The sequence below is a fragment of the Ramularia collo-cygni genome, assembly GCF_900074925.1.
Source record: "Ramularia collo-cygni strain URUG2 genome assembly, contig: RCC_scaffold06, whole genome shotgun sequence".
Classification (NCBI taxonomy): domain Eukaryota; kingdom Fungi; phylum Ascomycota; class Dothideomycetes; order Mycosphaerellales; family Mycosphaerellaceae; genus Ramularia; species Ramularia collo-cygni.
In genome coordinates, this window is record NW_019716260.1 from 394,742 (window position 1) to 417,514 (window position 22,773).

A 22,773-nucleotide genomic window follows, 5' to 3' on the forward strand; every position below is an offset into this window, starting at 1 on the left:
CCGAGCGCCTCAAACCAAGAGCTTGGGGGAGACGCATGCGCGGGCGTGTGTCCCTGTCAATAGTACCAAGTCGTCTCAGACAACGACCGGCCTCTATGCCCAAGCACTCCCTGCGCCGACGAGCTCTGCCAGGTCTTCCCCCGCTGGACTACGGCTGAGAATTGGTGGCACAGATTGGCTCGCATTGAACAATTTCACGCGGCTCCATCATTATCTACCTAACTTACACCCTACCGAGCTCGCTCCGTCCCTCCCACCTCGACATACGCCCACCTACGCCATGTCGTGGCATACCAGTGCCACCTTCTCCCCGGGCGAGCTGCACGAGGAGTACTACATGCCACAAGTCGCGCCGCCGCTGATGGCCCCCGAGCCGCAGAGGGTCGACCCGGGCATGGCCTCGCACCTGGCAGACGGCATCCAGAACATGTCTCTCGAAGGCAGGTACTCCACCGCCTCGTTGACCCTGCCGTATGAGCCGCCACATCTGTCGCCCTTTCCCAAACTCGTCAATCCACCACCCAACTGTCCGCCGTCGGATGACGAGCTCGAAGCTCGTCTGGAGAATGCGCGGCAGCCTGTCCTCAACTCCAATGACCCGGAGATGCAGCTCGCCTGGGCCCAGGACGCCCTGACCTACTGCGGTGTGTCTTCCGACGAGGCGGAGCGGTTGGCAGCTGCGAAACCGCATCTGGCACGACCGGCCACTCCTCGAGTGGAGCACCAGCTCAAGCAGGACGCCATGAATATCGTCACCTTCCTCGCAGATCAGCACCATCCGCGTGCGGAATTTCTGCGAGGCATGTGGCTGGAGTGGGGTCGGTTCGGTCAGCGCGAGGACAAGAAGGAGGCGTTCAGATGCTATTCTCGGGCAGCAGACAGAGGCTACGTGCGTGCTGAGTACCGCATCGGTATGCTATACGAATCCTACAACGATCCGGCAAAGGCCCTGCGGCACTACCATCGTGGTGTGGACGCGGGAGATGCAGCAAGCTGCTATCGACTCGGAATGATGACCCTGCGTGGACAGCACGGACAGCAGCAAGACTTCAGACGGGGCCTGGAGCTGATCAAGCAATCTGCGGCAGGCTGCGACGAAAACGCTGCGCAAGGTGCCTACGTCTATGGCATGCTGCTCGCGAAACAGCTCCCACAGGTGGAAGTCCCGGACAGCTTGCTGCAGTATGACGAGCAGATGGCGAGGGAGAACATTCAGAAGGCCGCCTTTATGAAATTCGCAAAGGCGCAAGCCAAGATGGGGTCCATGTACGAGCTTGGGGCGTTGGGTTGTGAATTCAACCCGGCACTGTCAATGCACTACAATGCCCTGGCGAGCAAGCAAGGCGAAGCAGATGCAGACATGGCGTTGAGCAAATGGTTTCTCGTGGGAGCGGACAAGATCTTTCCAAAAAATGAGGAGCTGGCCTACATCTATGCTGAGAGGGCTGCACAGACCGGACTCCCCACTGCTGAATTCGCCATGGGATACTTTCACGAGATTGGCATGTATGTGCCGGTCAACCTCAGCAGCGCGCAGGACTGGTACGAGAAAGCTGCAAGGCATGGGAATGTCGACGCAAAGGGCAGGCTRGACGGCTTGGCCAAGAAACAGGTGTTATCCAGAACAGATCACGAGAATGTCGCCATAACGAGGATAAAGTCTCAGTATGGCTCTCAGCGAGGTCAGAGACCAGATCGACTACGACAGAAGCAGCAGCCAGGGCTGGTCAATGTCGATGAAGCGCCTGCAGGAGGATATAATGCTGTGCAGCCTCCTCTCCGGGGAACGACACCATATCCCGAAGACGACGGACCACCTCGCGTCGCGCATCTTGAGCAACGTTCGGCATCAGTAGCCCCTTATCCAATGGAAGACCATCCTCCGCGGATATCCGGTGGTCCCGCCGGTGGATTCTTCAATGTCCAGCCGCAGCCTCCTAGGCCCGCCACGACCGTGTACAATGGAGGCAGCATTAGCGGACCTGATCGCCCGAGCTCTGCTTTCTCTTTCCAGACCCACACCGATTCTCGATCGCAATCTGTCGCGCCCCAAGGTGCAAGACCATTCCCTGCCAGTGGCCCGGGCATGCGTCCGCAGACAAGTCAGCCTTATGACCAACGACACGTCTCTGCTCCCGCCAATGGCTTTGATCAGCAACGTMCCTTGCACCCCAATGATCCTCGTGCTCATCCGAACATGGCTGGCCGTATTGTCTCTGGACCTCCAGGGAATGGAGGCGTTGGAAGAGGCATGCAACATGCTCCGCTCCGTCCAGCACCAGGACCCGGCTCGTTGGCCCATACTTCCACCGCACCACCGTCCAGTCACGGCAATGGTCTCGGATTCATTGCACCTGCGGAGGACCGTCCGCCTGTCGTTGACCCCACATGGAATGCAGAGAAGCCTTCCAGACGTGCCCGTGATGGCCGTGGAAATGTGATTTCTGCACAGAAATTCGATGGGCATTCCAGACCCAGCGAAGGGTCAGTAGTATCGAGTGGAAGTAACACAAGCAGTGCTACGCAAGTGTCGAGCATTACGTCGGCGGGTACCTCTACAGGAAGCAGACCTGGGAGCACAAAGCCGCCAGGCACGCCGGGCACGCCTGCATTTCCCCCTCCAGCTGCTGGTAAGAAGCCTGGTCCTGGGAAGGGCCCAAAAACATTTGAGGAGATGGGCGTACCGGCGCACAATCAGGATAAGGAATGCGTGAGTATTGTGCAGTGTCGTGTTTCCAGCCTCTGGCTAACGTTGTCATTCAGGTTATTATGTGATGTCCAGTGTACGGTACGGTTTTGTGTGTGGTGCTGTTGTAACGAGTACGCATAACACTTTGGGATCTTCTTCACTTCTACCAAATTCTCGGAACAGGAAATCGAGTGAGCGAATGAGCGGCTTTACCTTGTACGCATGGATCAAATTGGATGCTCTGCACGGCGTTTTTGGATGGGCATTACCTCGCTGCTAATCGTAGTGTTGATGGAATATAGTAGTACGCAATGCAAGAGCTCGCACTAGAGCCTACAACGCATGGACCAACTTTCGTAGCGACATACCGTCATTGTACCCTCCAGCTCGTGACAGTTGCTCTTCATTATGCATGCTACATGCTGGACTCTCGACATTTCTACCAGAGCTGTCGATATGACCCTCCACTGCTCTCTCCATAAAATTACAGGCCACTCTACTAGTAGTAAAGGTTCCAGCAGCTCTAGACCTCTCGATTCTGCAGAAAGCAAGTCCTTGAGACTGTACAAAAGATGTCTTATCTCGCTGAATCATCCTTCTATCAACAGCCTTGGTTCCCGCATTGCTAGACGCACGTGGTGCAACGCAAACAAGGCATCGTGCTCACTGTGCCATGACTCTGAAGATTGGGTATTCGTCATTCACGGCCAATGGAATGAAGTTGAAAGTCCTAGAAGGTGAAAAGAAAAGTTAGCATGTTGATACTACCACAAAATGGCGACAAGTGCTCCTCAAGTGTCTGATTGTCTCGGCCATGAAATAAGACCACGTCGAGGAAGGGTATGCACGACACCCTGAAGCTCGTGCAGTGTTCACTTACACATAAGAATCGAGACTTTCAGGCTCCAACACTGCAAACGCAAGAGCCGCATTCTTCTGTCTCGTGCTGACCAAAAAGCTACCTGCGGGCAAATGAATCTCTTTCTGGGCAGCAGTCGTCGTGACGGTATTCAGAACATGGCCCTCATACAATTCCGTAGCAAGCTCGCTGGTAGCGACTGACAAGACTTCAACGGTGCCATGGAACTCATGCTCCAAAGTCTCGACTTCCAGGCCGAAAATCTCAAGACGTTCCACAATGTCGCTCCAGGTTCGTGGGATAAGATATGCCTCTGGCCGGGWACGGGTGAAGTTCGCTAGAGTTGGAGTCCGAATGAAAGTCACTGGTACGTCGACTACGGTTCCGTTCGATGCGAGGACTAGAGGATAAGTCGTGTTGATCGTCTCAGAGGCATCTTTGACGACAATATCCTCTGTGCTGCTGATGAACTCCTGTCTGGCATTCTCGATGATGTCKAGTAGATCCGGGCTGTCTCTAGCAGTCTCGAGGACAGCTTCTAGCTTCAAAAGCTGTGTTGCGACACGACGATGGAAGTTCTGTGCCGCTAGTCTGATACCCCGTGTCTCGAACAAAAAGGTTACGGCTTGGGTTAGAGCTACGTTGCTCTCGGCGTACCTGGCTCCCGTGCCTGACTCGGTGAAAACGGGAGGAGTGACATTGGCAGGACCGGTGACATATGGTGCAGACCGCAGGCCCTTGGCTTCTAGCTTACGATCAATAGCTGGGATGAAAACATTCAGGCCTTGATCAAGAATATCTTTGTGGACGTTCAGGTCCCATCCAACTCCGTGCATAGCATCAACGGCGTGTTGATATTCGCCATCTTCGCCAAAGGTTGTGGAAGCGGTATACTCGTGCATGTCGATCATCAAATGTGCACCGTACTCGTGGGTACGACGCCAGATGTCGCGAGTCTGCTGTCGATCAAGCTTGACTGCGTCACGGTTTGGATCCAGATTGCTGGACATCCGCCGTTGGAAGTAGGCGACACCATCCGGGTTCCAACGTGGCTATTCGGTTTACTCATCAGCTCTCCGATCTGTCCTGCACTGTTCGCAATATGGACCGCCACTTACGAGCATAAGAATGTCCATCTTCTCGAGAAGAGACGCAGCCCAAGTTTGGTTGGCATCCATCTTTCCAAGAAGTGCAAGAGCACCCTCATCAGCCGCTGGCTCATTACCATGGATTGCAGCTTCAATATAGACCTTCAATTTGGAGCTGTTAGTCGTYGCGGCCAGGCCTGAGGGTGACGGCTCCGAAAGGTAGACATAAGGGAATCCTCTTCCTTCCTCGGAGACAAACTCTGCTGGACGATATGTGAGCCAGTCATTGCGGTTCGCAAGCGTCCGAATAAAGTACTCCAGCTCAGTGTCACTGGTAGGTCCTTCTGTGCCATTGGCAAAGCCTGGATTCCTCCGTTCAGGATTCAGGAAGTATGGAGATTTTAGTTCTATGTTCAACTCAGGAAATGCTTGAGATACAGCTTCGCTGTCCGGTACAACCGCAAGAAAGTTGCCTCCGTAGGTGTAGCCTGGAGGAGCTGCAGTGTCCGATTGTGCCAGAGCAACGCTGGCCAGGGAGATCCCGATGGGGAGGGCTTGAAGAAACATTGTGGGCTGCTTGATAGTGAAATAACATCCGAGTCTCTGCCCTCGATGCGGGCGCTACTGCCTTTTAACCTCACATCCGGGAAGTTCGTCTACGGCGAAATCGGATAGTCGCAGAGATTGTCACGTACGCCCAGGTAATCGGCCACAGTGATGGAGCTCAAGTAGGAAGGAGGACAGCCAATGCTATACTACCGTGCAACGCTAGGCCCATGGTCAGTATGACCGTCTCTTGGCCGCAGCTCGGCATTTCCTGGGCAAGCGTGCTTGGTTGCCATGTGGCATGATGGCGCGAGGCGGGCCAATGAGCACTCGATCTTGTGGCAGACCAGCACTTAGCAGATGCCTGAGGTAAGGAACAGTGTCGCTAAGTCGCTGCTACGATTAGCACAGAAGATGATGTCGAACATGACCGGACAGGAGATGACAGCCATATGTGATGTTGGATTCGCCAAGACCATTGCCAAGGAATCCCCAATCTCATCATCATTCGCCGATGGATGCCCCATGAAATGACTGCTCATCAAGGCTTTGCCTCGTTTGTTATGTCCGACATTTCTACTCCCGATGAGGACACTGATCATCATACTTGTCAACACGAACAACTCGTCACGATAGTCAGCCTCTTCAAAACGCTGTCCATCTAGACCTACATGCCTTCATTGCCATTGCCAACCTCTCAGGAGATTCCAACGAGCGCTTGAATTGTGGTTTGAAACACCAAACTATCAAGGCATATAGGACTGGACCTCCGTTGTTTGTATTCAAGGCCGGGCTTGTGACTAGACTCTGTGTACCTCTCTCAAGACCAAATCTAGCCAAGGACTTGAAGCGAGAGTTCGATGACATTGGAGAACTTCATTCGCCATTGCTGGGCCCCGGTGGCTCCCAAGTTGAACCTGTTGGGCCCAACATCTGTGCTGTCGCTATCATGAATGCTATCCGTACAGATGAGATCCGGAGGGTACTTGACGTGGCTCGAACTGAGACCTGGATCAACGCCGCTAAAGATGGAACTTCTATTCTATACCTGACAGGTGAATCGAGAGACTATGGCTGGGAAGCAGCCAAAGAAGCGAATATGCCAGCTTTCTGCGCGGGGCATCGAGTATACGTAGACTGGGGCATTCGCTTTCTGGTAAGCCAGCTCAGGGTAGAGTAGATGTGATTGGAGTGCTCGAAAAGGAGAAAGCTCCAGAGAAGATGACAGACACCCCTAAATCTAACCTGCCGCATGGAAAAGTGGATGTATGGCCTGTGAGCAGACGTACAGAACCGCCTTTGCTCCGGGATGTGTGCGAGTGTAACCTTGCATCCATCCCTGGAGGGTGGCTCGATGCGTCTCACAATGATCTTCTAGGTGAGGCTCACGAAGTCCTCAGCCTGATGTACATGMAGACCTGCATAGATGAGTCAGAAAAGCATCAAGCAACTACTTATTTTCAGCTTCGAATCCTCCAGCCTTCCCTAACTACATCTCCCTCACCATGGCCTCCTTCACCGGAAACCCGAATCAGCAAGAAGCTTCACAATTCACCACCGGCATGACAGGATCATGTTTATGCGGCAGCATAACCATACGTCTCGACCAAGAGAACCTCTTCACGAAACGCAACGGCCATACTTGCTGCTGCATGAATTGTCGTAAGCTCAGTGGTGGTTTAGGCGTCCATGCAATTTCTACAGTCGTGCAGAATGTCACCCTTAGTGATCCTAGCGGCTTGGAGAGAGTTTACGTCGATACCAATACCGGTAGTGGAGGTCATATCAGTAGACACTTTTGCTCTGTTTGTAGCAGGTGAGCTATCCCGTTTATCACTCCGCTTCGCCTTTGGAAGATACTGACCGGAATTTTCTAGTCCATTGTTTTTCTCCACGGCTTCTCATCCAACCATGATCACTGTAGCCCTGGGCCTATTTCCAAAGGCTCCTGTGCCAGAGTATGAGTTTTTCGCTGGTCATAGACATGAATGGCAGCCGGGAGTTGAAGGTGTTGTTGCGTTTGAAACGATGCCGTAGTGATTGCTTTTGGACGAAGCAGGTTCGAAAATCTCAGTGGCCAGCCATGAATCAAGTTTGATCTTCGATGAGCTAGTTGTAAAAATGATATCAACACACTGCGAACTACAGTAGTCCAAAGAAGGACAACATTGTGATGTATCTTTGTTTCATTCTCCATCATCATCGGCGTACTTGCAGTGGGCGTTTTGACGCTCTCTCGATTGCTCGATATTAAGGATACGCATACATCAGTGAACATAACTTCATGTCCCGCGCTTCTGTCGGAATCTTCTCTTTCTCTATCTGCTCTGCCGTGTCACCAGCTCAACGGCCTACCAGCAGCAGCCCTCTCTCTCCGTATTGCCCAGCCCCTGACAGCAAACACGACAATCTGCCACGTCATAACGACGCCCGTCAACCCCATAGTAAGCGTGAAAATAGTCATGGCATCCAACCCATTCTCTTCGATAGCAGCAACAGTATCCGAAGCGCTGTTCATAAAAATGATGCCCCCACTTGTCAGACAGAATGCAGCTACAAGCTCACTAGGAGGTCTACCAGCGAAATGCGATGTCGGCGGTTTGATATACATCAGCACGTATGTTGTAGCCCGCGCGATGCCAAATGCTGTGAAAAGACCACCCCACTGCGCATGCATCATCGTACTGACCATGCTGGACTGATGATGCGCTCCCATCATCATGCCCAACAGCATTATGACTGTAGCTGGCATTGGGTTCATAGGAGCTCGATATGTCTGAGGTTCTGACCATTCATCTGTGTCCGTTCGAAGAGGCCCGCTCGCCTGGTATTCCTCCTCCTTGTCGCACTTTTGTACGATGATGGGCGTGTTGATGAGCTTCCGCAGCCAGTCAGATTCGACGAGCATACCCAGTAGACCGCCTCCGAAGAACAGTATCGTGATACTAACGTGTTCGAGGTCTTGCGCGCTCCAGTCCTTGCCCCAATTGTTGAGATGTTCCAGAAATACATTCGAGGCTCCATACAACCATATGACAAATGACTCCGTAAATTCTGCGGAGGGAATTCTCCACTTCCACTTCGCCACCAAAGGAGGCTGCGGGCGGATGTTCCACGCCCAGCCAAATTCCGTGAATGCTCCCATCCAGCGTCCGAGGGTCAACAGTCCATACCAGAAGAATATGCCACCTTTGATGAAGTGTGCGAGACCAGAGAAGATTTCCCTATCGCGGAAAAGCCCTCCTGATACGATGAGGCCGGAGAGTAGTGCCACAAAGCCTAGCAATAGCAAGATCTTCTCGAGCAAGGTCTGCGCAAAACGAGCGCCTTGCAACGTATTTTCGGTCCGTAGACGTCCAATGGTTCTGGAGATAAACCCAATCGAGTGTCCTGTGAATTTCTTGCTTTCGATGTCATTCTCTTCACTCAACGACAGATCGTCGGTTGTCGCTTTGAATTGTGGATGGCTTGAGTCGGACGAGTTCTGTCGCGATGCAAGCAATGATTCTGAGTGGCGCTCGGTGCCATGGCCAGAGTCTCTCGATAACCTTCCTTCATACTGGTTCAGCAACCCGTACTCCTCCAAGTTCTGGGCACGGGAAGGCTTTTCTGGAGCGCGCACAGTAGCTCTGCGCTTCCCGCAAGTGACACATATCGAGAGTAGCGTCCACACTATTGTAGACGCTACCACAACCCAGCCAAGCGAATGGTGTGCATTACCCACATACAAGTCCGGCGTGGAGTGGTTATAGACCATCCCAGTAAAGAAGCCAACACCGTTAATAATGTGGAACATAACCTGGGCCGGTATCTGGAACCTGGATCCTGCCGTACTGAGCATCACTGCAAGAGGCATGGCTATTGTCCATGCCACGATCATGAATGTTGCATGCGCCAGATTCCAACCACCATGCTGTCCGTGTCGAAAGTAGCTTTCCGCACTGACGGCCATCGCCATAGTGTTATCATGTTCTTCTATTGTTGCTTTTCCTGCAGTATTTGACCCGACATTCGTAGCTCCGTGATCGTGAGCGCCAGCAAGGGGCAGCACCGCAAGAATCACGGGTATAAGGAGAATCGAGTCGAGCCTTATCCGCATGGCCGAGTCCTATCGTTTCTAGTGTAATTCTTGTCGGTGGCTGGGATGGTTCTGTTCTTTCGAAGGTTCTGAAAAAGGGGGGACTGAGAGGAAAGGAGCAGCGTTCGATCTATACTCGCGGTTGAGTCAAATCGCTCTTAATATGAAGGATGGAAGAAATGAGCATGACTGAATGGAGAACAGCAGGATGTTTCAGCGGGATACAAAAGATGAATACTAATAGATCGTCGCGCTCCCTCACATCGGCTTTCCGTAAATCTCGCTGTCCACCGTTCGGGAGAACTTTCCACGAGCGGAGATAGCACATGATCGTGCGCGATACCGACCATTGATGACAGGTRATGTTGTGACGTGCTGTCAGATTTGCACAAGCTGCATAGAGCATAAGCTGCGTGCTGATCTACCCGAGGATTAGCTGCATGAGCCGGATGTCTTGAAGCGAGTTTCTGCAGTGATCGGCTCTTTGAAGACGCTTTCAATAACGAATCACGAGAGCATACATGCTTCGTTGCGGTGATGCTGCGATAGCAATGGTGCCCAAAGTATGCGCAATCGAAATCTTGAACATGACCTCCCGGTGATGTAGCTGACAAACCGATCATATCCAATGGTATGAACAGTCGGCGACGATGTTGCAATGTGGCAGCCGATCTGCAGCATCTCCATTCACCTGCCTTGTGACGATCACCTTCGGGTTTTGGATGCAGCCCGATCTGCCGTCATCTTATCAAGCCAAATGCTGACTGCAGCTGGAACCTCCGCGGGGTGTCAGACAAGTTTGTTGTGTCGTTGGCTGCCGCCAAGTTCCGTCGACACGACCAAGAGAGCGTCCAACCCACCCCACCATGATGAATGATGAATGATGAATGGTCCTGCCAATCTTTCACTCGTTCTGCCTTGATGAAAGTTGTCGATATGCTGATAAATCAACAACGCATATCGGTCAGCGGCCCAGCACCGAGGATTTGCGACTCATCCCAGCGACTGCAAGCATCTCTCGATGACGTTAGGTTGAAGAGCGTTCTTCATACCTTACATGCAAATGTCGATGTAACAGGCTTCAACTACGCGGGATCGATTTCCGACTTTTGGCACATTGCACCGCCAAGCCGGATGCGGAAGTGCACTCGTTTCGGGTTGTGCGAAGCAGACCAGCGCTGACACAGCATAGTCTATAAGAGGACTTCGACGCACACATCGACAGCACAATATGCAGAGTACCAAAATGGCGTATAGAAAGGATATTGAAGGTGAGGTGAGGTCGGGATTGGATTTCAACACGCTAGGTGACCTTGGCGCAAGAGCAGAAAACAGTAAAGGCACGAGGTACTTCCTAAGAAAGAGTATGCTGCACTCAGATCCACCATCGTTGTGGGTCTCCTTAGGTGGTTGTCTAGATGGCCGTGTACGGGAGTCTGCCCATTAGTCTAGCTCGTCCTGGGCGGCATCACCATCGCCGACGGCTCTCTTCTTATCCCCAGGATAAAAGTCCAATTCTCCGTTCTTTCCCAGCACGCCTTGACGGTCATACAACGATTTGGCGCGAATGTATGGATCCAGCTTCCAGTAGTTCTCCGCCAACCTCTGCGCCAGTCGCATGCGTCCCTCGCCTAGGTCCTCGCCTTGCATCCACTTTACCGTCTCGCTTTCATAAGACTTCACCAGCTCAGTACGCTCTGCCAGAATACTGTCACGCTCCGAAGTCTTTGCCAGGTCCGCATCCTCATTGCTGCCCTCCGCGGGCTCCTGGTAGGAATACACAAAGTCTTCGTCTCCGCCAAGTTCCTTCATAATCTTATCCCGGGGAATGAATTGCTGCAAGTCATCGACATTCGAGACAAAGTGAACTTTTGACGCGACAACGGGATCGAGCCAACCCTTGATGATTTTCCAGATTCCCTGGAAGAGCCATGGGGACTTGTAGACGAGAACAGAGCCTAGCGATTCTGGATAGTTGGCCTCGAAGCACTTGATCATGAACTTTACAGGTGTATAGTCCATGTTGGCCATGCTGAAGTCGGTCATGTCGAAGACGATGGTCTGTTGYCYGGGTCAGTACTCATTCGCCAATCCGCATCGGTGAGGCAGTAAAGCTTACAGCGGTGTCAACGGGAGCACGAAGCAGCATGCGTGCAGTCTCAATGGTAAAGACAGTGAATCGCTCCAGGCTCTTCTCGCTTTGCTCTCCCTGCCGATGCAATCTCACGCGAACGTAACAGCAAGGCCGCCCATCCTTGTCCGCACCATGCAGGAACGACTTGCCCATCCTCAACTGTGCCATGAAGTCCTCGCCCTCCTTCTTCTCCGCCGCATTTCCGGACCGTGTCTCCTGTATCGCGTGACCTTCGCCATGAATCATGATATCGTCATCCACGTGCATCTCCTCACTACGCCAGTGCATTGTCGAGATCAACATAACCAGTGCGGCCTGCACGTCCCATTTTCGCGCGCGAAGGAAACGAAGTAGCAGTGCATCCGGGTGATCGTGCTTGCTCATGCTCCAAAAGGCCTCTCGCAATGCTTCCGGGGTTTGCGAAGCTAGCGCCTGTTCAAACTCCTTTGTCTGGCCATGTTTATCGTTGTTTACACCACCACCAGCATCGGCTTGGTCATCGTCTTTGCCCTTTTTGCTGAATAGCCCTAGTCTGCCCTTTTTCTTCTTCTTGTCGGGCGTGTCGACTGGGGCAGCAGTGGTAGATGCCGTGGCTGCATGCTCGTGTGCGACACCAAAGACGTCTAGAGTCGCCGCCCACATCTCCTTTAACTTGTCCTCCTGCTCGGGGGTCAGATTTCCGGGCCTGCCAGGCGGCATTTGAGGTGCCATGACGAGATTGAACTCTTGCGCACTGAGCGCGACTGTTGCCTTTGGTTCGCTGTCTTCTATCTGTATCGGCGACTTCGCGGGTCGACTGTATCTGATCCCAATGTATGCAACTCCGAACGAAAGTGCTGCGGCGAGCAGAAAAGTGGTGGTGTCAAGGCCGCTTCTCTGTACCTGAGGTTTGCGGTGACGAGTTGCAAGTGAAACTGGGGAATGAAGTCGACGACCGCCGCTGGCAAAGGCACTCCTCGGTAACACTCGGCAGGGCGCAGAAAGGTCGGCAAAAAGAATAGGACGGTGGTGAAGGATGCTGCGGTTTACAGCGGACATGAAGGAGTTTCACCGAAGGGGAAAGGTCGTCGATGTCGCACCGAGGAAGAAGGAGGCTCGTATGTCCTTGCTCCTCTTCACAGCTGCACCTCACAATATTATGACGCACGCACGCGCGCTAAGTACTTACACATGTAAAGTACCCAGCATTGAGCGAGCTGGCCATTTGTACTGACGGAAGCAAGGTACATATACCATGAAGAAAATTGAACCAACGCCATGTTTCGTAACGTTACTAGAAATACATGCACACGCAGTCATGACATGTTACCCCTGCGCAAGTACCAACAAGCTTTTCATTCTAACATTCGTTGAAAGCATCATCTAAAGCTCATCGTGCTCATCAAGATCCTCATCACCGGTGAGCGCCTCCTTCACGACCTCAGCTGCCTCCTTGACGGCATCCTTGATGCCTTCAGTGGCAGCGGCGGCCTGCTTGGGCATKCCCTCGGTCTCGACAGTCTCGGTCTCCTCAGGAGCAACGTATGCGTCAATGCCGTGGGAGCCGTTCTCCTTAATGAACTTGGCAAGGTCCTTGATAGAGCGGTCACCAGAGTACTCAATTGGCGCGTCCTTGGAGCCGGCCTTGAAGAGCTTGATGGTGGGGAAGCCCTGGATCTCATCTGGAACGTCGTTGAGGGTGGCATCGACCTTGGAGATGACGACCTTGTCGGCGTGGTCCTTGTACATGCCAGCGAGCTCATCGTACTTTGGTGCAAGAGCCTTGCAGTGTCCGCACCATGGCGCGTAGAACTCGAGGAGGACATCCTGCTTGCTGTCGATGACGACTTCCTGATAGTTCTTGGCCACAACAACCGTGACTGGGCCCTCCTGCTTCTCTGGGATGGGCTCGCTCTTGATGCTTGGCTCAATCTTACCAGCAACGAAATCCTTGACAAAGTTTCCAATCTTCTTCTCGCTGAGAGCCTTGGCGGAGCCGGCCTCGGTGTAAGGGAACTTCTGGTTCTTGGTGGTGTCCTGAATAGCGAAAGCTGGCCATGTGCCGACCTCGAGGTTGAGGTTGCCTGCGTGCTGGCCGAAAGCGCCGGCATCGATGGTTGCGAAGTTGACCTTGCCCTTGTACTGCTCAGCCACTGGCTTGAGTGACTTGGCGAGGGATTCACGCTCCTCTGGGGTTTCAGCGAAGATGTAAGCGAGAGGAATGCCGGCCTGCAGAAGAATTAGTACATAGACGAGCAAAGCGACGCAGGTCATCCCAAACTCACGGCCATGTAGTCAGCGTAGGTCTCTGGTCCAACCTCGCCGATCAAAGGAGTAGCAGCGGTCTTTGCGAATGCCAGAATGTCTTCCTTGACAAACTTCTCCGTGAAAGTGTTCTTGCCCTCATCGAACGTCTTGTAGAGGACGATCGATGGCTGCACGACACCCTCGGCCTCCGCGAGGCCGGCGTCAGATGTGGCGCCAAAGAGGTAGTTGTCGCGGAGCTCCTCGCCAACCTCAGTGAAGGTGGCGTTGGAAGCCTTGTCATCAGCACCGAAGAAACCAACGACGACAATCTTGTCGGCGGTCTTGAACTCGTCCAATCCCGTAGATGTGGTGAGCTCGGAGACGGCGGGCAATGACTGCTTGGTCATGTATGAGACGATTGCAGGTGCCTTGCGCTGGCCAGAGTATGGTGTCACATTCTCTGTGCCTCTGAAAACCTTGAGGGTTGGGTATCCTTCCACACCGTACTCTTTGCATAGATCCGCCTGCTCGGTGCAGTCAATCTTGGCGAGCGCAATGTTCTTCTCCTTCAGTGTCGTAGCAGCATCCTCGTACTCGGGCGCGAGCGCCTTGCAGTGGCCGCACCATGGGGCGAAGACTGCGTGTCACGGTCAGCAGACATTGGAGGAAGCTGGAACGGGTGGTGATGGCAACGTACACTCTGCAAGGACAAGGCTGTTCTCCTTGATGAAAGGTGCAAAGGTCTCCTCAGTCAAGTCGTGCACATCGCTGGCAGCTGCCAGGGCAGCAAGGCCCATCAATCCGAGTGAGTAGCGCATGATGTGTGATTGCAGCTGATCTGTGATGGGAATTGATCAAGATCGGTACCAATGTTGGATGTGTACCGGGCAGTGGTGGCAGAGATGAAAGATTGTGAGAGAGAGACGTGAGTGTTATGTACCCGCTTGAGCTTTCAGATGATAGCTGTCCTCAATGTCCAACATCCGCCTCGATCCTCCAATTAATGTCATGRTGGACCCCTACTTTGACTCGAATGCCACGGATCCATCCAGCCTATGGAACCTTGTTAAAAGATGGGGCCACCTATTTACTTCTCCCCGAAATGATCTCTTTGTCTTCAATGCTATCTACTCCTCGTACGGCGATAGCATACCCTCGATTCTCCTCCCTGTTTGCGCTCGATCCTTGGCTTGCGAGGACACATTGCAAACTTGTTTTGACTCGAGGTAACACAGTCAAACTCAAAGATGCCACGGAGCACTTCCTTTGGCCCCCACTATATATACTAGCGTATCTTCCTTCGCGCGCGTTTGCCAACTGCAGGATTGTCGCTGGGAGCCAAAACTAACAAGACAGAGAGCAACGATGGATACTCCTGGTCCGCCACTGACTCCTTCCTCGGCGGCGACACATCGGAGCAGGTCGCGACGTATGCACGGCAGCTTGTACCTAAGGTAGCCTTTGGCCGATGGAGATTTCGAGAGGCTTGCGTGATTATGTACAGTGTACGGAGGTCCGAATCCAGAGTCCTTGCCAGTCAGACTCAGCTTCTGCCATATCAAAGCTTAATCAAGTTGAATCAATTGACCGGCAAGGACTTCTGATTTGGACCTCCGTACAGCATCTTACCCCGCTGGAATGGCACTCCGGTGACTCAACTCATACGAACCTCTCGCCACCTCGCTGTGGGAGGAGAGGACTCCTGCGTCCAAGACGAAGTCGACATCCAGTAGAGAGAGGTTCATGCGAGTCAAAACCAACGGGCGGCATACTGCAGTGGTTCCATGATGTACAGTGGTCCGAGTCGAAAGTCCTTGCCCGTCAACCACAGCTTCTGCCATATCGACGTCTAATCAAGTAGTATCAACGACCGGCAAAGTCTTTTGACTCGGAACTCCAGCAGTGAGTTTCACTTCGCCAACTGAGTCAAAGCAGCCGTCAGATTCCGTCGAGCTGTCAGATCATCCCCATCGTCCGAAGGTCGATAGCACTGCCGTACGACAGCCAGCAGAGAGTGGTAGAGGATATATCTGCAAATCTTGTCAGCAAAGCACTATCAGCGGGCTTTCAAATGCATACAAGTATTGTCGGATTCGTTGATCCTCTGTTCTATTGGGAAGCTTTCCAAACCCTTCCGCAAAACTGACAGACGGTTTATAGAAGCAATCCGACATGTACGGATCTCCCCAGGTCGCAGTGGAAAGGTCGAGCAAGCCAGACACCATCATGCTGTGAGTGTCCACGACGATATTCCTGTCCGATACCATTTCTAGGAGAAAGAGTTTCGGTTGCGTGATTTGGTCCAATTGTGACCTATAGCGATGGGCCTGCTGGCGGATGAATTCATACGGCAGACTGACCAAGGCGTCTTCTGCGTCTCGCAAGAGTAATTCCAGCAGACTGGCGAAGTACTTCGACCAGGACGAATATCCAGGCAGAGCAACTTCTTTGACACCTCCAAAGGAAGAATTTGTGACACGGGCTAGACAGCGCACGTGCTTTCCCAAGCTTTTGTCGATGCTGGCGAGAGCTTTGGAGGATAATGAGGGCYCCACGTCTGCTAGGATGGATCCTTTGAACGGCCCACTGATGAGGTAGAAGCTTCCAAGGGGTATCGTTGTGGTGTGGTACTCGATCAGTCTCGGTACAAGTAGGTCAGATCTGCCTCGAAGGACCTGTAAGATGGTGGCTTCCTTCCTCAACCCGTCCTCCTCTTGCCGCAAAAGTCTCACGTGGATGGATGGTCGGCATCGMAGCACATAAAAGAAGTCGGAGGTGGATCGCAAACGAAATGTGCGGAAGATTACTCCGCCGAAACGCTCCACGGTGACGGACTTGGTCTGGAGAGCTTTACTAGCAACTCGTTGGATCGAGCATGGATCGGGCGACTTTGATGATGAGGAAGACATTTTTAATTCGAGTACTTCATCGATGGGCAGGTTGACCGTCATTTGTATGTCGGCCTCTCAGCGCCCTTGGAACCAACGATAATGCTCTGAAACGGATGGTGTGGACACTGTGTGAGATGGCTTTACACAAGACATCTCAAGGGGCACATATGCTTGTCGAAGATGCGGGATCTTTGCTTTAGGGCAGCGAGCTTCTGGGGGTGGACCGAAGTAGACCGAAGATTGTCGGCGAATGTAGAGGATGCATCACTCCAGAAACAGTAGCCATCCGAGCGAGCCCATTGCAAGCCAGGTCGCTTAGTTCGAGCCATGTATGGTCCGCTCCATCGTGATGGCATCAGCGGGCTTGCTGCGGATCGATCTTGCGCGGCCCGTAAGCCCACGGCGAAAAGACGGTAAAGACTGCAACATGGGGCGAACTGTACACGCGTTTGGAAACTCCCAAATGAGAATGATGCATCGATTACCTCGCGAGTTGATGGTATGCGGATGCTAAGGCTTGCGCCGCGGAAATGTAAGCTCGTGGAGAGGCGGATAGGCAAGTCGTCAGCTCGTCTATCTGAGCTGCGAGAAGTTAGCGGCGATCCTGCTCGGCCAATGGCGCCTGCTGGGTCCAAGGTGGATGCAGTGGGACTCGGTTCTCAAAGCGCCACGAGAAAATACGGTTGGTGGAGTTCTGTGTATGGAAGAAAATTGGCGAGGGCYCATTCAAGGCGAATGTTGCGCCAGGCTGACTGAGGCACCGCCGCTCGATCTGGTGCAACTCCCCGTTAGCCAGATCGATGCCACGCGACTCCTAGATGTGATATCCACAATCGCAGCCCGGGTGCGACGTCCGACGCCCAAATGCTCCACAATTCGACAGTTTCACGTGTACAATCCTTGTGCCGTGGCTGATCGTGAGACTGGGTCTCCACGTGTTGACAATAGCGATACGCGGTGTTACACGACGATTTGGCTTGACCACATTGATGCAGCCCTTCTCGATAACCCAATCGGATTGCATTGTGGGTCAATTGTACTKCCTGTGCAAATGCGTGGTTCCATGTCAACGTATGACGAGCAGACCAGTTGTTCATCGAACAGCGTCGGTCTTGGTCCCGCGAAGGCATCGGTTAGGTAAGGCACTCGTCTCGCCTTGTGCCTCATTCCGATTCATCCGTTAAGTGTTCTCCTTTCTACCGGACAGCGTTCGGGCTTGATGCCGTGAATGTACGGCATTCAAATTGTAACTCGCTTGACGCCTCATCCCATCAGAGCGGTTTGCATCCCCACTCGCCAGCACGCTCGGACTGAGATCTCCTCTGCACCTTCCATCGCAGGCACTTTATAGATCGAAGAACATGGTGTGTGGGGGCGCTGTTGAGTCAGCACAGTATGTCATTCTTTAGCACCGGCGTCTTCTTTCTTGCTGGCGATTTCGGCCTTGGGCGTTGGGTCGAATATTTCAGAAATGTTGTAGCGCTTCAGCCTTTCGAAGTCGCTATCGACAACGCTCACACCACATACGTGCTGAATATCAATTAGCAACTGAGATGCTGTAACCGATGGCGAGACAGGCTCTGCTATAGCACCACCCACCTGATACACCTCGACCATGATCAACAGCTCGTAGTTCTTCAGATCGACCTCATGACCCGGCCCGACGAGAGAGGCGACCTGTTTGATGATGCTATCCCTGCTCAAGATATTGTGGTTGCGCAGTGTGGGTCGAATCGCGAACTATCCCGACCATGTCAGCTGGGATTCGACCACAAAGATGGTGGAGTACGAGATCTTGGTACGTTGGGCATCAATCGCATACCTTACGCTTTTCGAAGGGCTCCTTGTGAAAGTGTGGTTTCAGAACCTCGAGTGCCACCTTCTCCAGGCCTTCCTCCGAAGCACGTCCAATCAGCGTCATCGGAGTCAATCTCTTTGAGAACCGCGTGCGTTTGAGTTGGGGATTCTGCATGGCATCTTCGCAAATCGCCTTGACGAACGCTACGGGCTCGATAGGAGCTATTGTTTTGAAAAATACGACTTACACACCATCAGCATACGACCAGCGAGATTCAGCCTTCGACCCGTGCTCACCGCATTGGAGATTCACTCTGACGTGAGTGAACAACGGAGCACTCGTGGGCTTCCGGATGGCATCGACCTCAGCCTGTATTTCCTTCTCAATGTCGATCTCTGTATCGTCGTCATCGTCTTCATCTGCATCTGTGGATCCCATGGCTTGAGGATAGAGGCGCTCTGCAAACTCGGTGAACAAATCGCGCATCTCCCCAACGCAAGCAGATTCCTTGTTCTTGTTGCATGTCACCCAGATACCGCTGTCGCCATACTGGATATCCCGGACCTGATGTTTGCCAGTATTGCCATTTCGAGGCACAAGCCACGACTTCTTGGTCTGAGAGCATGTGAGCGACACAGTACATGGCGCGGATCGTGGAAGCTCACCTTGGGTCTTTTCTCATCACGGCCCGCAGAATCCTGGGCTTTTCTTTTACCTCCGGCCTCCATGATTGAWTGATGCCTTGTTCGATGTCGGTGTTCTGATGATCTTGCCGCTGAAGCGAGTGGGGGATGCTTGGCGCGGTCTTCACGCGAGGAAAGAATGTGCTCCGATCATGAAGCCGAATCTGTGAATGATGCTGATGGTTCTGCCAGATTGTTCTTCTACATTGAAAACCTTAAGATAGACCGTGTCAAACTGGAAGTCACTTTAACATCATTGGCYGTTAGCTACCTCTACCAACCGTGTCAGGAAGGGCGGCCAAGCCTATCGGTTTCTACGGGCAAGCACTGATCTTCATACCACACGGAGCTTGACTCATTGCTGGTAAAACATTCTACATTCATTATTCTTATATACACCACTTTGCACGGTATTGGAAGTCCTCGGGAGCAGCAAAAGCAGATATGTCATCCTCTGTGAACTTCACCGCACCTTCATTATATCCGAGCGTCGCAGCGACATCTCTTCGTCAGTATTACATTGGGAAGCAGATCTCAGACGTGCCGGCCCCCGCCGCCATCATCGATGCAGCCGTTGTGAGGAGAAACTGCGAATTGATGCTTGAGACCGCAGAGAAGCTTGGCGTTGGATTCAGAGCGCATGTCAAGACTCATAAAGTAACTCGAGATAACTGCGTTGCTCGAGCTTTGCACAGGCTGACGATTCGACCCTAGACTACGGAACTGACGGAGCTCCAAGTGGGCAAAGATTCCAAATCTGTCAAGCTTGTCGCTTCCACTGTATCGGAGGTCGAACATCTCGCACCATGGCTACAGGAATGCAAATCTCAAGGCAAAGCGATCAGCATTCTATACGGAATACCAGTCGCGCCATCGTTCATCCCACGACTGGCAGCCATTGCTCGATCTCTAGGCGAAGGCTCTGTCGGACTTTTCGTTGATCATCCATCCCACGTCAAACTTCTGGAGGATATTGATGAAGCGACCTGGCCAGGCAAGATTCCCGTCCACGTAAACATCGATGTTGGTTATCATCGCGAGGGTGTAGCAGCCAATTCGGCGCAGCTCGCYGACATTGCCTACAGCTTATCGGCCGCAAAGCGAACGATCCTCGGCGGATTGTATACTCACATGGGCCACTCGTATGCGGTCAGCAGTCCCGGCGAAGCTCTAAAGCACATGTCCCTAGAGCTAGAAGGCCTCGTAGAAGGCGCCCTGTCCTTTTTGAAGTGCACAGGCGCTGAGGGGAGCCAGGATCCGAACGCTGCCAAGGTCGTGCTATCACTGGGAGCGACGCCAACCGCAACCTCGATACAGAATCTGGTGGAAGACACGGACGGCGCCAAGCAATAGTAAGTCTCGAAGAGCACAAAGGGCCATGATCTAGAGCTCGTACTCATCAAGTCTCTAGCCGAGCAACTATCGACAAGATCAAACAGTCCTTCGCCGTGGAGTTCCATGCGGGCGTGTATCCAGTGATGGACATGCAGCAGCTTGCTACCCGTGCAAGGCCTCAGCAATCTGCCGCGGACCCAAAAAAAAGTCTTCTCTCATATGCCGACCTTGCGTTCCGTGTGCTAGTCGAAGTCGCGAGTATCTACCCAGACCGCGGTGACAAGCCCGAAGCTCTAATAGCCGCAGGCAGTATCGTCTTGGGACGAGATGTATGTAAGAGCTATCCTGGRTGGGGTGTCATCTCCGACTGGCCTGTGAAATCTGGCGTGCACTACGATCCTGAAGGAAGCAAGACCGGTTGGATCGTGGGGAGAGTAAGCCAGGAGCACGGCGTCTTGACATGGGAGGGACCTCAAGACAATGTAAGAAAGCTGGAGATCGGTGACAAGCTGCTTGTATGGCCAAATCACGCTTGCATCGCCGGTGCCAACTTTGGATGGTACCTGGTTGTGGATTCAGAAAAGTCCGACGGAGAGAAGATCGAAGATGTCTGGGTCCGCTGGCGAGGATGGTAAGCGTGGGACTTGTATCTGCGTCGTCTTGTCTCACACGTAGATGCACAGCTGGTGGTCAGGCCTTTCGTGGTGAAGAGAAAGCTTTGTAACATGGTCTGGGCTCTTTCCCCACTTTGGTGGTATCAGGTCTCTTGTATACAGACTTCGAGTGCTGTTCTAATCGTCGATTTGTGAGCGTGAGTTTTTCCGCGAGTCGTCATGACGGGATGCCTCGAGATTCAGCTCCGATCTCAACTGAGCACCTAGWCTCGCCTCGCTGAGTTTCTCTTCCTCGTCGACATCAATACCATTCGCCTCTGCAATCTTGATTAGCAGGCTCCGTTGAGACTCCAGTTGCTCTTTGATCTGTTTCTCGGCGGTTTCCCTGTCTCGTCGATTCTGATCATGAAACGTCGCACTGCTGGACCTCCACTTTTCCTCTCTCGCTTGAACCTTGTCAGCATTTGTCTTGCGACAATGCTCGAGCCATGGTATTAACTTCGTGATGTTGGCCAGTTCAGACATGGTCGATGCGCTCGCTGCGTTCAAACTCTGCCCAATGACATCTTGAACAGCGTCGAGCTTTTTGTCGATGGCGAGCTGCGTTCCCGTATGGGCTTTGCTGGCTGAGTTGAGCGTATCAAAGAGCCAACCTCCTTGCCTGGTCCACTCGCCGTGCCAATCCTTGACAAAGGAGAGAACTTCAGATACACGCTGAATGGTAGTATCTTCAGAGACACTGCCTGCGTTACGACTTCGTGAATAGGGCGCAGTATGCTCTGCATTGCCATTCCCTGTACGCGGACGTTTGGCTSGACGGTCTTCCAGGATCACGACATCATCATCCTCCGAACTTCTTCGAGAGGGCATACCATCGACAGCGCACGCGCTTGGCGATCTCGCCACGCTGGTACCTGTGGGCGCCCGAGCTGATATTTTGGTACGCGCAAAGGAAGCCGCATCGAAATCTGCACCAGTGGCTGTGACAGTGTACACATGTTCTCGCGGGTTGGCGGGTGTGAAGATGTTGAACGTGATTTCCGCATGGACCTGGGTTGGACAGCCACTGATGGTTTGGAGCTCCCGCTGCAACACTTCCAATGCTTTTCGAACCTCTGTTCGGCGAAGTGCAGTACCGTGAAGTAACTTAGTGTCTCCATGCCAGCAGTGAGAAACGTCCGGCTCGGCCATTGTGTAGAATCCGCGGGGAGGGCGCAAACTGGTTCCTATGTCAAGGATATTTGCGACACGCGATCTGGAAGACGCGCTACGAAACGAAGCCGGCTCCGCGGCGATATCGGGTGCTCTTGCTGTTGTTGGACTGGGAGGCTGTTGTTTCGGCGCAGATGGCGACAATCGGGAGTACCTAGGTATGTTTCTGGAGCTCAGCCAATGCCTCCAATGTGCTGTGTCAGGCCCTGCAAGGGCAATTAATCAGTGCATGGTATTAGTTGAAGGAGAAGAGCGAGTTAGTTGTGGGAGGCGCACCAATCACGAGCAGGTTCTGGCGAGAGGTCAAGCCTAGCGCGAAAAGGCGAGACGACCCCTCCGACACGAAGCTCACTCCGCTCACTCCTGTACCACCAAATGACCTCCATGGCCTGGCCTGGCGAGACGAGACGAGACGAGGAGGATTGCTGGTCTGGTACCCAGTTTTGCCTCGCCACGGATACCGTAAGCACAATCTGCCCGTTTTCCTCTCTTTCCTCCCCTCCCGCAAATTGTTTCCTCCTCCGCGATCATCATGTAGCAAGCACGGAGCCGCGCACCTTCCTCCCCGACCAATCGCCGCATTCACTCGACCTGCATGTAGGTCCATGCGAGCGCAACGT

General features: G+C 53.0%; 10 protein-coding genes; 3 read left to right on the forward strand and 7 right to left on the reverse strand.

Moving 5' to 3' along the window:
- Positions 1–280: 280 nt before the first annotated feature.
- Positions 281–2,775, forward strand: RCC_04506 (related to extracellular protein SEL-1 and related proteins; the record flags this gene model as incomplete). XM_023769784.1 has 2 exons in its annotated part: positions 281–2,710; positions 2,764–2,775. 2 exons carry the CDS (start codon positions 281–283, stop codon positions 2,773–2,775), a joined length of 2,442 nt encoding a protein of 813 aa, XP_023625552.1.
- A 577-nt stretch (positions 2,776–3,352) lies between these two features.
- Positions 3,353–5,203, reverse strand: RCC_04507 (related to Carboxypeptidase 2; the record flags this gene model as incomplete). XM_023769785.1 has 3 exons in its annotated part: positions 3,353–3,419; positions 3,570–4,600; positions 4,667–5,203. The coding sequence occupies 3 exons, from the start codon at positions 5,201–5,203 to the stop codon at positions 3,353–3,355; spliced, it is 1,635 nt and encodes a 544-aa protein (XP_023625553.1).
- Positions 5,204–6,687: 1,484 nt separating this feature from the next.
- Positions 6,688–7,219, forward strand: RCC_04508 (uncharacterized protein; the record flags this gene model as incomplete). XM_023769786.1 has 2 exons in its annotated part: positions 6,688–6,998; positions 7,060–7,219. 2 exons carry the CDS (start codon positions 6,688–6,690, stop codon positions 7,217–7,219), a joined length of 471 nt encoding a protein of 156 aa, XP_023625554.1.
- Positions 7,220–7,517: 298 nt separating this feature from the next.
- On the reverse strand, positions 7,518–9,023 carry RCC_04509 (related to integral membrane protein; the record flags this gene model as incomplete). Its single annotated transcript, XM_023769787.1, has 1 exon — positions 7,518–9,023. One exon carries the CDS (start codon positions 9,021–9,023, stop codon positions 7,518–7,520), a length of 1,506 nt encoding a protein of 501 aa, XP_023625555.1.
- Positions 9,024–10,703: 1,680 nt separating this feature from the next.
- On the reverse strand, positions 10,704–12,105 carry RCC_04510 (related to CRAL/TRIO domain protein; the record flags this gene model as incomplete). XM_023769788.1 has 2 exons in its annotated part: positions 10,704–11,321; positions 11,380–12,105. The coding sequence occupies 2 exons, from the start codon at positions 12,103–12,105 to the stop codon at positions 10,704–10,706; spliced, it is 1,344 nt and encodes a 447-aa protein (XP_023625556.1).
- Positions 12,106–12,756: 651 nt separating this feature from the next.
- On the reverse strand, positions 12,757–14,438 carry RCC_04511 (probable protein disulfide-isomerase precursor; the record flags this gene model as incomplete). XM_023769789.1 has 3 exons in its annotated part: positions 12,757–13,602; positions 13,659–14,257; positions 14,318–14,438. 3 exons carry the CDS (start codon positions 14,436–14,438, stop codon positions 12,757–12,759), a joined length of 1,566 nt encoding a protein of 521 aa, XP_023625557.1.
- A 1,091-nt stretch (positions 14,439–15,529) lies between these two features.
- RCC_04512 (uncharacterized protein) lies at positions 15,530–16,529 on the reverse strand (the record flags this gene model as incomplete). XM_023769790.1 has 2 exons in its annotated part: positions 15,530–15,650; positions 15,700–16,529. The coding sequence occupies 2 exons, from the start codon at positions 16,527–16,529 to the stop codon at positions 15,530–15,532; spliced, it is 951 nt and encodes a 316-aa protein (XP_023625558.1).
- Positions 16,530–17,909: 1,380 nt separating this feature from the next.
- RCC_04513 (related to P.falciparum dihydropteroate synthase) lies at positions 17,910–19,037 on the reverse strand (the record flags this gene model as incomplete). XM_023769791.1 has 5 exons in its annotated part: positions 17,910–18,041; positions 18,111–18,251; positions 18,334–18,551; positions 18,606–18,924; positions 18,975–19,037. 5 exons carry the CDS (start codon positions 19,035–19,037, stop codon positions 17,910–17,912), a joined length of 873 nt encoding a protein of 290 aa, XP_023625559.1.
- A 399-nt stretch (positions 19,038–19,436) lies between these two features.
- RCC_04514 (related to alanine racemase) lies at positions 19,437–20,962 on the forward strand (the record flags this gene model as incomplete). XM_023769792.1 has 3 exons in its annotated part: positions 19,437–19,649; positions 19,707–20,344; positions 20,404–20,962. 3 exons carry the CDS (start codon positions 19,437–19,439, stop codon positions 20,960–20,962), a joined length of 1,410 nt encoding a protein of 469 aa, XP_023625560.1.
- A 156-nt stretch (positions 20,963–21,118) lies between these two features.
- Positions 21,119–22,132, reverse strand: RCC_04515 (uncharacterized protein; the record flags this gene model as incomplete). The annotated part of the gene is made up of 1 exon (XM_023769793.1): positions 21,119–22,132. The coding sequence occupies one exon, from the start codon at positions 22,130–22,132 to the stop codon at positions 21,119–21,121; it is 1,014 nt and encodes a 337-aa protein (XP_023625561.1).
- Between the last annotated feature and the right edge of the window lie 641 nt (positions 22,133–22,773).